Here is a 13,821-nt window from a genome sequence, read left to right as displayed (position 1 = left end):
TCAGCAAAATAAATAACGAAGTATGTTTATGAGAAAATTAATAAAATATGTACTGGTTACTATAAATAATAATATAATGTTAGTGAGAAGTTTTTGCTTAATCAAAATCACTTTCATAGGCGCATTCAGCCTCGCGGATTTTTATTGATTTTTCAGGTCCTTCATATTTCGGGGAGACGTAGTATTGTGTTGGATACGTCTGTTTTGGCGAACAGGGGCCTACTGAAAAACTTGTTTCTTCATTTTGATTGCGGGCAGCTGTGTTTTGGATTGTTGTCACAAAAGATTTTTTTGTATCTTCTTCTCTTTTATCATCCGCCTTCTCTTTTGTCTCGAGGGTGCTGAAGTAGATGATACCGTTGGCGGACAAGTTTGAGTTGATGCCAGTGATTTGTCCGCCTCTGTTACAGATGGGGACGAGCGTTTACGTTTCTGTGAGGGTTGCAAAGCTTCGGTGGCTTTTGTAGCTGCCTTTCGTTTTAGTGGTGTCGGAGGCTCCGCGATTACGATCGATGTTTGTGGCAGAATCATTGATGGCGCAAAATCAGTTACCATTTTTGATGGTGGCTGTGGTGGTGGGGGAACAATTGATTTCTTTGGTTTCGTTGGCATGCGCACCCGTAGTGCTCTGGAAACACTTCAATGAATTGACGAAATTGCAGTTATGTCATTGCAATACTTTTATGCTTAATCTTTTTGTTCCCTTCTAAATTTTGTCTTCCTTCTTTGGCATGCTGATTAATGAGGTCTTGTGTAATTTTACCCGTTGGTACTTTGGGTCTTCTAGCGTTATTTTTTAGGTCAGTCTACCTCTGTGTTCTCGTCCCAAATTTAGCTAGATCGGAATTTCTAATGGTCACTTCCCGTTTTCCTGGTCCTTTCTATTATTGATGTATATTCGTTGGATTTTATCACAGATGAGCTGGGTGCCAAAACCTCGTATAATCCGTCAAGACTCTTTGTGGAACGTTTTTTTTTTCGTTTTTTCTTCGCAAGTTTCAATGTCAATGAAGCCTCAGTTCTAGGTCCTGGCCGACCAGCATCTGGGTGTGGGATCACTCTTGACTCTTTATTAGGGTCTTCATTGCACCGTCTCACTAAGTCCCTGCTGAGTTGGTCTCTCCATTTTTCAAGATCAATATCGATTCTTGCCTCATTGTCCCACTGCTCATCTGAGATTAGCTCGCCAAGCGTACAGTCTCCATGTCTAAATGGTCTCTTTGTAAAATTGGTTTATATGTGAGAGTACTAGGATCAGGGTCAGTTGAGATATTACTTAGTGGTGTATTAGTTTTTCTGCCGAAATTCGCTTCGAACGGTGAAATGTTAATTGTCTTTTGGCGACATTTACGGAGTTGATATATATATTTGAGTTTACTGATGATTTCAAATTAAAGTGATTTGGCGCCGCCGTTTTAATACAAGCTAAACGATTCTTGATTGATTGTATTATCCTCTCAACTAGCCCAATTTCTTTGTGATCGTGTATTGGAGCTTCAATAAACTGTTTATTATTTTTATTACAAAAGCCTTTAATGTGGTGACCAATTTGATCTAATCTAATCGTACGGGGAATACCGTGCAATAAAACCTACTCTTAGAGAAATTTCAAAATATTTTCCGCAATTGCTCTTTCAAATACCTCTGCTGATGGAAATTTAAGGAAACGATCTATACATGCGAGAAAATAAACTTCTTGATTCTTTTCATTATAAATTGGTAGGCCAAAGTCAATTTGAATTTCTTCATTTGGTACTATACACAATTTTAATGGTGCCCATTTGCTAGACGGAATGATAGACTTTCTCTAACTATTGTGCTTGCATACAGTTAAACCTTATCTCCTTGGCAAGTGACATGTTTATAGTAGTGCACCCACCTCCGGAATCGAGAAGTAAGTGACAGTTCGTATTTCCGATTGTTATTGTTGTATTTTGGAAAGCAATTGGGAGTGTATCAAGTTTTTCCACCATTGCAACATAATTATCGTCAGAAGAGTCCTATTCAGAATTATACAGTTCATTATAGTTTATAAAATTTACATTTTAACTTTCCGATTGCTCTGTAGTTTCAGAATTTTCTACATTATTGATGCGAGTATCTTGTCGAGAAAATTTGAGTTATTTAATTTTTTTTGAAATACCTTTGCGAAATGATTGAGAAGAACACAATGATTACATTTCTTACCCAGAGCAGGGCAAACCTGACGATGTGTTGAACTCCGATTTTGGCCACAACCTCTACACTGGCCGTTCTCTGTTCTGAATGAGTTTCAGCCTATCTGATTTATACGGGCATTCGCGCCGCGAAATCTATTGAATGATTGCATAGCATTGATTGCGTTGCTATTTGCGTTGTTGTTTTTGGAAGATATTCGTTGTTGATTTTGATGTCCCATCTCCATATTGACTGCTATACTGAGGGCTCTTTCTGTGTCCACTGTATGACGAAGGAGTTCTCGTTGAATATCATCAACCAGCATATTGGAGATGAAAATGTCTCTGATTATTACTTCCTCACGATTTTTGAAATCACAGTCTGCTGCTAACTCTTTCAAAATGCTGTTGGATTGTTCTACCGTTTCACCCTTCTTCTGTTTCCTCGAGAAGAAAACATAGCGATCAAAAGTGATGTTTCTGGGTCGAATGAAAGCTATTTCTATTATTTCCCAAAGTTTGAGGGTGGAAAGATCGTAGAAGACGTCTTCCTTCCGTTCCAATACTGAGGTAGAGAAGTGAAACGCACTTCTGATCACATAAAGACTGTCGTCTTTTTGCCACACAAACGCCGGCTTACTTGATTTTCTGGCGTTTCAATTCCCAATGGAGCTTCATCTGACTGTTACGGATTTGACAATCGCGTTCTTTGAGCTCTGTTGCATCCTCGATGGCCATTTCATTTTTCGGCTCTGCTGGTAGTCGTACGTCTGTCGGCTTCGGTTGAAGCAGTGTGTCCAACGCTATGTTTTTTCGTGCAAGAATCGCTAGTTTCACTTGGATTCGCCATTTCTCCAATCTTATTGGAATGTCTGATGCAGCCCGTTCCCAAAACGGTTCAATTGAAAGTGGGGTCTTGCCCGATTTGCGTGCTGACTGCGCCATGTCGCACAGAAATCGTCTTCGGCAGTCGAGTGTGTTTTGCTGAGCGAATTTACAATTTGAGTTGATGCGAAACTTTTAGTGCTTTCGCTGAGAGTTTCCACTTCTAAATTTGAATTTAGAAATCTATTTTTTGAGTATCAATTTGGAGCGGTATTCGCGTCGCGATTACAGCGTGAGCTTTTAGACTATTAATTCGCTTAGCGAATGTATGGTTATATCGGTTATTTTGAATTGAGTGATCTGCGGAGCGAAATTCAAAATAGAGAGACATAACTGAAAATTGAATTTTGATTCAAAAGAATGAATAAATAAGAACTTTAGAAATTAGATCAGCATTTTGATCATAACAAATCACCACTTTAAAAGGAAATTGGACAAAATAAATTTAACAGACAGTATGATCAGACAATCAATCACGACATTTTAAAAGGTATGAACAATGAAGATTCGATCTTCAAAGTCAAGATTGAACAAACTAATGATGAAATGATTAAAATTGAACTAAATTTAAGGTTAAATGAAATTTTAGCACTACAAATGACAACGTCCATTGTACATCTATATCACACGGGAGCCTGTCATCATTATTACAATTATCCGTTCTAACTAAGCTTGGAATCCAATTTTTAATTTTTGATTAAAAGACTAGTGTCTTTGATTGAGCCGCAAGCAAATGTAAAAGAAAAAAATTGCCGGTAAAAAAGATAGACTCCTTTTCCAGAAATAAAAGTGGACCAGTCAAACAAAAGTGGTCCAAGTCGTTTTCTTCAAAGGTTTGAAATCACGTCGTCCGGATACCAAATAATAAATATTCCCTTCAGCTGGTGTTAGCAATGCTGATAGCACACTTCTAAACGAGTACACTTTTGGTGTGTAAATGTTTGAAAAAAAGACGAAATCTATTTAAAATCTTTTCAAAGTTTTCAGGAGCTCGTTTTGTTAATTTAGATGTGGCTATGGTGTTTTGATTGTTTTCAAGAATAGTTCTCTTTTCACCAGTTACCACTCAAAACAAGGTGCGTTTAAATACTAGTCTTGACAATCGAGAGTCAAAACAATTAACAAGCCATCGGCTGATCATTAACAAGCTATTGGCAGGTCATGGGCAAATTTTACCACTGATTGTTAGATACTTAAAATTGATTTTCTTGCATTGGTTGGATATATTTTGTAAAACAATCAAGCAAGAATTTTTTTTGACTTAAACAGAAAAATGCTACTAGAAGTCCTTAAATTTATTGCCAATGGTGCGGGAAAAACAGTTTTTATTACAAGCTCTCACAAGAGGGCCTCTAGAAAGCAAAAGTTAGAGGATACAAAACTGGTATTTATATCTCACATAGGGGTCAGATTTTAAGCACACTTAGAAAAGCAAATACAGGAAAAACTTCAAGTACTAATTTTTCAATGCGCCACCTTTTCAAAAATTAACAGATTATTAGGTTGAGAAAGATTTGAAAACTGTTGAATCAAGTGTAATAAGAATACGTTGTTTGTAATCAACAGGTTTGAGCATTTTGCCTAATCACGAGAAATTTTGATCTGGTAAAAAACTGACACGCGTGAAAAATGAAAAACCAGTGTGAAAATCAGAGCAGATAAGATAATGGCGGACGATTGTCCGGCCCTGTCTGTCTGAAAAAGAGGTGAAAATGAGCACGTATGATAACCGGGCTTACTTCGGATCATGATTCATCATCATTTGATGCCTATACATGGTCTGGATGGGTCTGACCATCAACGGGCACCATTTTAAGTAATAGATACAATTTGAAAACCTTTTTCACTAATGTCCACCTGGTTTTGCAAAGGATTTTATCATTCTGATGTTTTCTAACAATTTTATCAAATATAGTAGTCAATTTATTATATCAGGTGCGTAGTTATAAAAAAAGGCGACTCGGTAATGTGCAATAGCACATAAGGTTCCGACCCCGCTCATCCACAATTTTGGCATGATTGTCTACCAAATGAGGAACATAGAAAAACCCAAAAATTCAAGTTTTTTTTTAAAAAATTGGTGCATGAACGAACAGATAGCCTCCAAGGCAAATAACTCAGTGGTTGAGTGAATAATGGCGCATTAGATTGATGAGATTTGCAAATATTAAGAAAACGAGTCAAAACGAACAGCAAAATCAAACAACAACAACAAAAATTAATTACATCAAAAACTTCATGTCCGTTTTAAAAAACAAAACTTAATAACAAAGTCAAAATAGCGTCAGCTAAAACTGATATTAAACAAAATAACGCTTAATTCACCAAAAAGGACATGGGACTACTCAACAAAAAGACTTGGTAACAATTAGACAATAAAGAACAAAAACAGTAAAAAGGTAAATTTCGCTTATTTTTTTAAAACAATTAATTTCAAAGTAATGAAAACCATTAGAAATCAACTAAAATATCCCATAGGTGTACAACTACCAATTATTCTATAGAAGGAATTAAGAACTGCCGGTATTCAATTTTTTAGTCGGTTACAAAAAAAACAACAAATAGACAACGAACAAAAAATCAATTAAAACTTGACAGAAAACAATCTCGAAACCGCAAAGCCATACTATGGTCATCAAAATATGTTCGATTGCACTTTCTGCAAGCACCAATAATGGATTAAAAGTCAAAACAACCATAAGCTTTCCAGTAATCAACTAGATACAACAATGTGGAGTTGTTTAGGAATCCAGTTGGACCTGTCATTAGTGAGTTTTGGTTTGAAACGTTCTGTTATTTAATTAATGTAGAAAAGATCGATTTTTTATTATAAAAAAGACCGACTGATTACAATCCGAATTATTTTTTGGTTATCTCAGTCCAAAATTGGCCCAAAACTAGCCCTGCTAATGTTGTTTGTGTAGTAGGAACACTTAGTTATTCGAATGTTGTAGATATAGTTATTTTGGTATTTAAAAACTCAAAAATAGATGCTGCATTTTTGATAATCAACTGATGAATTTAGCAAAAAACGGCAAATTTTAATTACAGAGCACTCTCAACGGAATTTGAAGTAGAAAAAGCCCCATCTTGAGTCTAAAAAGATTGTGTTAGTGGTGTTTGGATCTGTACTTCCTGTAAATTTATTCAAACTGGACTAAAGCAACTTATTTCGTGCTGCTTTTGATGAAAAATTCTTAATTTTTAAATATTTAGCCAGAATTTTTGATCAAAAAAATTAACAAAAATAGCCTGTAATAAAATTTTTCGTCTTTACAAATAAAAATCAACAACACTTTCTAAAAATATAAACAATTTTTAGCAAAATTGGCGAAGTTTTATTCAAAAATTCCGGAAAATGTGAATAAAATCTCATCGGAATTCACTCTATTTTCTCAAAATTTAAACGTCGATAACTCCCTGAAAAAAACGAAAATTAAAAAATCTTTTTTTTCCATTTTCTACGTTGGACAAGCTTTCTAATGATACCAGTCTCAACTCTCTACGATGAATATATCGATCGGCCAAAATTGACTGAACAAAAAAAACCATTTGAGTATATAGTTCCTTCCCCAAGAGGGGTCGGAACAATAAACAGGCAACACAATTTTTTGTGGGAAGTCCATTTGTTTCGAATATATAGGCCTGGATGGGGGGTTAAAGTGCTGGCAAAAATCTAAAAATCTAAGTTGCTTTACAGAAGTTTCTTGAGGTTTTCGTGGGACTTTTTACGGAGTAAATTATAATTGGGACACATCCAGAAATGGTTAAATTGAGTGTGGTGTGTGGTGAGACCTTGGATTTTTTTCCTTTTATGGAATGTCCTTGATAACCAATTCTACATGAATTGAATGTTGTCATATTCAATCTAATACTAGCTGAGCTGGTGGCGGTGGTAGTGGTGTCTAATTGTTTATTTCTCCATGCCCAGTCAATCAAACAGCTGTTGTCCCGACCGACTACCTTGGTGGGCGATTAATTCCCACAACAACTCCCGAATAAAACTCTCTCCGCCATCCTACTTATCCCACTTTTTGAGGGGGGGTCGTCGCCGATCAAAGCGGGGATTTAGTGACATTGAAGGTACCGCTTCACAGCCCAAGTGGTACATGTTGCAATTCCCCCAGAACTGCGGTGGGTCGTTTGATTTGAGGGGACGGAACTAGAAAGGGGACCCCCACAAAAGTGTTTCATGCTGTCATTTTGCCCATAATTCCCAAATATTTTGAATGGGTAGAGTTGGGTAATATTACTATTCCCACTACGAATGATAGTTTATTTGCCAGCCACCTTACATGGTAGAAAAGCGTCACATGTGCTTATCGTATGACATTACCGTAATCACACGTATAAAATGTCTAGTCTCTTTACTACAAGATTCCATGTAAAGCTAAAAACTCGTAAATATACGCAGACGGCGTTTTCTGCCTTTCCAAAAACAAATCTGGGCTCTGCGGGAGATCAAAATTGGGTTGATATTAATATTTGGCATTTTGTTTGGTTCCCAACTAACCCCAAGGTCGTACTTATTTCCTTCAAATATTCAGTCGGCAATTTTGTTTGAAGTGGGCCAAGCCTCAAGTGATCTCCTGCCTTTATTCGACTTAATTCCCACTTTGGGGGCAAGCCTTCAGCCACAAGTGGAAAATCTCAATTCCCTTTAATATTTAGTCTGGCTACCATCTCAAGATAATTGACCAAGGGCGAGACGCAAAAAATCACTTTTCCAACTTTGATTCCAGACGAAAGTCTTGCCAAGGACTTGAAACAAATTTTAAGTTTCGGACCAAAAATTGAGACTAATAAGTGGTGATTGCATCTAAAGGTTCTGAGATTTCACCTACAGAATTTAAAATTCATCTTCATCAAAGAGCGACTCCAAATCATTTGGTTGTTTGTCTAACTTTCAAAGTTACATTGACCGACCTTTAGCAAGGAGAATTTTGCACCAATAGTGAACTTAGTTTGACAATTATTTGCTGTTTAATTGACGAAATATCATTCGAAGTTTGCGGTATTCGAAAACAGGACGGTTGCTATTCTAAAAGCATTGACAATTTATTTGTTTAAAGGTTCCATTTCACAAATATTGTTGCAGCAATCTCTCACATCACAGAAAGATTTTGAATTTAACACACCTCTTTCCTCTTTATTCTAGTCAAAACAAACTTGTTGATTAATTCATACTATTCCTCTTTCTTAACAATGACAGAAGAAGAGATAAGCGATTCCAAAATGTCATCCCTCAACTTGACATACGAGCTGCTGACAAGTGCCGAGATACCGACTGGTGAGAAGCCCAACTTGGTAGCGAAGACCCCCGCCCCTTCAGTGAACTCCGCCAACAGCCGCCCTTGTAGCAGGGCCTCACTGTCCTCCGATGGTCGCCACTCTGGGCTGTTGTCTCAAACCAAATGCACAGTTGATTCCGTCACCTGGATCGTCCACCTCAGCATTAGTGAGCTGCAGTTCTTTGAGAGCACAGCGGCTGTTACTAAGAGTGCCCTGACCATGTCTAGAGATTCCGAAGGATCTGTCGCTTTCAGGTACCAACTTGCCAATCTCCTCTACTACAAGTTGATAGGAGCTGACCTTGTCTTGCAGTTTGTCTCTCCAGAGCCCGGCCACAAATTCCGACTAGCAAAGCCTCTGCGAATCACTGGCTTCGCTTCAGACCAGCATCTATTTCAATGGGTGCAACAACTTGACTACGTTGCTATGATACGACGACGACCGAAACACTTGGTGTTCATCGTGAACCCAGTTTCGGGCAAAAAGGACGCGAGGAAATTCTTCTCTAAATCAGTTGAGCCTCTGCTAAAAGCAATGGGCGTGAGCTACGTCAAATATGAGACAGAACATCAAGGTCATGCAACTGAGATTTGCAGAGATCTGAACGTAGCCAACACAGACGGAATAATAGCTCTCGGTGGTGACGGAACAGCAAACGAAGTCATCTACGGATTGACGGATCTGACAAAAAGCTCCCAAGAGTCTGACTCTCCTAAGCAGAATTTTAAAGTGACCACCCGCATCGGCACAGTACCCTGTGGGACATCCAATAACATATCGTATGCAGTTCACGGAACAGACGACAGATTGACAGCTTTGTTGCACGCCATGCTGGGACACAGTGTCAACGTTGACATGATGACAGCATCCAGACCCGATTCTGACAATGTGGTCGGAATTGCAATGACCATGGTTGCATATGGATTTATCGCCGATTCCATCAAGGAAAGCGAGTCGCTGCGAAAACTACCCGGAACTCTCGGCTATACGATATCGTTTGTTCGAAGCATTCAAAAAATGAGAAAATACCCGGGAATTTTGGAACTGTCTATGGCTACCCCGGAAGATATTGACCCCAGAAACTCACCAGCATGCAAAGCCAGTTGCCACCATTGCAAAAATTGTCCAGACCAAGACCCATCAACCAGCAAAAAAGTGACGATACATGAAGAGCATATCTTTGGAATCCAGATCCACAACCACGCTGGAATATGCGAGCTGGCACCCAGGGGGGCTACCTCGAACGCTCACTTGGGTGATGGCTGCATGGACGTTCTTCTAACTCGGGATTTGAAACAAAAAGAAGCGGTTGCAATGCTGAAAGACGTTGGCAAAAAGGACGGATCCAATTTACCATTCGACTACGTTGAAGCAATGAGAGTTAACCAAGTGACCTTCAAAGCCAACAAAGACAAACAGAGTTGCTGGATTTTGGACGGTGAAGTTATTCACGCGGAAGAGCTGACCGTTAACATTCACAAACAAGCCGTCGCTTTCTTCGGACGAGGAATCGAACCAGACGTTTCATCCGTACAAATTGGATGCATGAAAAATTTATGCAGTTGTTCATAAAATTGCGCTGAGCCATTTCAGACCAGCGAAATGGAAATAAATAACCTCTAAATAACACTACTGACAATCTTTGGATAAATTTAGTTTAGATTTGTTTGTTTGCCCTTGAAACTTCATATTTTGAAATAACGATATACATTCAATCAAAGCTCTATCACTTTATATTTGAATTAAAAATTCCTTTGAAAAAGAACTTTTCTTTGAGGCAGTTGACATAGAGAACTAGGTAATGCGTTTTTAATAAAATGATTTAATCTATTTTCTTATCAATTGCTGATACTTGATGATAGTATTCAGGCATCACCATGCGCATTGTGACACCAAAATAAATCCTCCACAAGCCAAAGTTGAAGTCTGAAGGCAAGGTCACCTTGGATCAATCTTCCATTGTGTGCATTACGCGGTCAATGCCGGTTTTATATGAATTTATTCGATTTTTGTCACTATGTCTTGACCAATCTTTTAAGATAACAATTGTAAGCGTGTGTGGAAACCAGTTACAGTAATTGAATTCATCTCAAATTTGCATCAAAATTTGAAATATTGGCATCTGGAATCCACAATGGATCTTTTTTGGGCTTGCGTGAAAAATAGTGGCAATTCTTTGTAACTAATTTTAACGCCATAAATCTAAGGAGCTGTCAATTATACGGAATTGAAAGAAAGCCTAATTGGTGATTAAGTTGAGAAATGTCTCCCTTGATACTAATTGTGGATTAGAAAGACAATTACCAGTTTCAAAATTACCCATAACACTGATCAGAAGAACAGCTGAGTTTGGTGACAAGTAGTTACTAAAAAATTCTGGTAATTAACAAGTTTTAGGCTAACTTAATGCCGAATATGGTGAAATTGGAATAAACTAATCCATGAAAAATCATTAGAAAACGCAAGTTTAGTATAAAACATAAATACTGATTTCCACATTTTGAGTAAATATGTTCCATTGTGGAAAACCGTTACGTAAAATGTAAAATCTCGACAAAATATGTCACTCGTTTCCTATCTATTGCATTTTGCCTTTTCGGACATTGACCACGTAAATTGAGCATGTGAGGTACAGAGAGATGAAACATTTTATAGCTCATCTTTTTACATGTTTAAACAACTGTTTAAAGTGAGTTCGCGCCTTCCACAAACTCACCAATCTTTTTAAACAAAACGTTATTTTAGCGGAGTGGAAGATGAACAATTTGAATTTTTTCTAGATTTTTACCATTTTTAATTTTATTTTTTTTCTTTTTTTTCAAATAAATGGGAGAAAAAGCTTCTATATTACTTGGTTTGCGTGTTTTTTGGTTTTTAATTACTTTGCGTTTATGGTTTTCATTGATTTTGTATAGGGAACGAAAAAAAACGGCAGTTCAAAGGCTTCACTCTCTCTCAACAAAGTTTTCTGGAATTTGAACCGATCTGTACACAGCTCTCTAGAATTTGGAGTTCTGTTTTCGATCTCTTAATTGTTTAGTCTACCTACTTAGCAAACTCTTAGTTGCCATCCCTGCTGCTTTCACTATAGAAAATTGATCAGGAGTAAAGTTGAGTTATATGGATGACTGAAAAATATAAACAGCATATTTATTGGAGTCTGTAACGGAACTCGGACAGAACTCAGACAGAAAATTGAACTGCTGCGACAGACAGAAAAGTGAACAGCTGCGAAACAGTCGCATGACTACTGAATAAACATTGAAACACTGAACGCTAAACTTAGACCATTATTACGTTTATTGCCATGTCTAACACTAAAAAAGTTGAAGTTTTGCTTTCGAACTCTACTGACAATGCAATCATAGATTGCTTAACGTTACTGATGGATCAATTAAAGGAAAGAAATCCTGATTGAATCCCTTACAGCTAAAATAGACCAACAAAGTGAAAAAATAGTTGAAATGACGAAAGAAAACGTTCAAGTAAAACAACGATCATTAGTACAGGAACGATACACTTCAAAGGGTTGTGTTATCATTGACAATCTTTCCCTGTACAATAACCAATTGTCCCTAACTGATAATGTAATGATGTTTTTTGAAAAACTCTTTAAAATTAACTTGAATAGTGAAGCAAAAAAAGCATGTCGTCAGCTACCAAAAACCCCGAAGCAAATTGTTCCCCTTGTAATTGTTAAATTTGTTTACTTTGATCACAAAAATCTTGTTTATGGTAACAGAAACTTTCTCGCTAAACCGGAAAAGAGTCATCCAGATAATTTCAAACCCATTTTTTTGAGAGAACGCTTTTCAAGAAACGATGCTCAAATTAGAGAAAGAGAAGAAAAATTGAATTTAATTACAACAACTTACAACAGTCAGGTGACAGTTTTTGTGGAGGAGAATGGCAAGACTGTGAGTAAAGGAGGTTTGCTTATTTCTGACATTGGTAGGTACAAAGATACCGCTATTTAAAAGAAAACCAAACAATTTCAGAATAATGGATAGTTATTTTCATTTTAAAATGTGAGAAAGGGTTCAACAGCTAATTCAGTAACAACAACGAAACAACCAAACAAGAGGGACTTGGAGATGTGTCCCGTAACTGCTCCTGAATTTCCTGTGCAAAAACAAGTGCACTTGAACTCTCAAAAACCCGCAAGTGTTAATAATATTTTCTAAGAGCAACGGCAAAAAATTAATGACTGTTCCATTTGCTTTTGCGCTTCAGTAATAATATTTCCTTTTCAAAATGTCGACGATAATTGTCTAAAACATACGCTTTTTAAGATGTCATCTTGACCACTTACGTCTTTTAATAAATCAGCAAAATCCTGCTGTTATAGCTCTAACGGAGACATGGTTAAGTGATAATGACCCTCTTAGTTCTTTTAACATAGAAAAATACGAAAATAAAATAATTGAAAACCGCATCGGTAGATCTGGAGAAGGAATAGCTTTTTACGTACGCTCAAATTTCTTCAAATTGACAATTTTTCCAAACACTATAGATGAAAACATTCTAAACGTTCTAAAAATTACACAAAAAACTGGGAAAAGACACACGAATTTGTTAATATATCGACCACCGGCAGCGAGCGTTAGATCATTCCTCGAAAAATTTTAAGATCACTTGTTTGTTCTTAAAACTTTTAACAAACCGATCATATTGTGCGGAGATTTTAACATTGATAGCATGAAAACTGATTGTTTTTATCAGAAAACAATTGTTTGAGATTGCTGAGTCGTATAGTTTACGCAGTAACAATGACATCTAATAGCGCAATTGACTCCATTTTTTTTGTGAAAATCAAGTTAAAATTAGTGTTATTAAAACGTCCTTAGCTGTTCATTGTGCCATGAAAGCAGAAATTTTTCAGAACAAAAGTGGTGGAAAGAAAACAGAATATATATTAAATACGGGACTTCAATATATTTAGAAATCAGGATCGGCATCTCTGTGCATTGTACAATCTTCACATCAAAACCTCGAAAATTGACCACCATTTGATTCCTAACAAAAAAATTATTGCCTTAGTTGAAGCTATAATGAGTGTTTTAGACAAAATTTTGTCCTGAAAAAATCAAGAAAAAACGTAGATTTGCCAGGCTGCAGTGGGATAATAGTAAAATCCGGGAAGCAATCAAAATAAGAGATAAGCTGCATCAAAAACGATTAGAAGCAAATCTAATGCGGGTCTCAAAGCATTCCGCAAAGCAAGGAATCAAGATAATTTACTGCTTCGTCTCAGTAAAATAAACTATTACGATAAAAACCCTGAACACGATCCGCACTCTAGGCACTTTTTAAAAATGGTATAAAATTTCAACTCATCTACCAAAAATTTAGAGATAATAAAGCTCCACTAAATTTCAACAACCATTTTGCCACATTTGGTTCTAAAATATTATCAAAGTTTCTTTCAAATAATTCGCACATGCCCGATTTTCCTTACAACATCAAAATTTTTGCAGTTTCTCCCACG

At 36.9% G+C, this 13,821-nt stretch overlaps 2 protein-coding genes across 2 annotated transcripts in view; both read left to right on the top strand.

Moving 5' to 3' along the window:
* LOC142334647 (small ubiquitin-related modifier 2-like) overlaps window positions 1–13,821 on the top strand; it is a 442,392-nt gene that overhangs the window by 79,644 nt on the left and 348,927 nt on the right. The gene's annotated exons all lie outside the window — the stretch shown is intronic.
* LOC142334646 (ceramide kinase-like) lies at window positions 7,576–10,098 on the top strand. Its single transcript, XM_075382849.1, has one exon. The coding sequence runs from the start codon at window positions 8,247–8,249 to the stop codon at window positions 9,903–9,905; it is 1,659 nt and encodes a 552-aa protein (XP_075238964.1). The 5' UTR covers window positions 7,576–8,246; the 3' UTR covers window positions 9,906–10,098.

This window comes from Convolutriloba macropyga, chromosome 2 (genome assembly GCF_964194025.1).
Source record: "Convolutriloba macropyga chromosome 2, txConMacr16.3, whole genome shotgun sequence".
NCBI lineage: Eukaryota > Metazoa > Xenacoelomorpha > Acoela > Convolutidae > Convolutriloba > Convolutriloba macropyga.
Note: the sequence above shows the minus strand (reverse complement) of the source record. Positions and strands in the feature narration are given on the sequence as shown.

Excerpts from the sequence above, each read along its gene's own strand:
- LOC142334646 (XM_075382849.1), top strand. The coding sequence starts at position 8,247 with ATGACAGAAGAAGAGATAAGCGATTCCAAAATGTCATCCCTCAACTTG.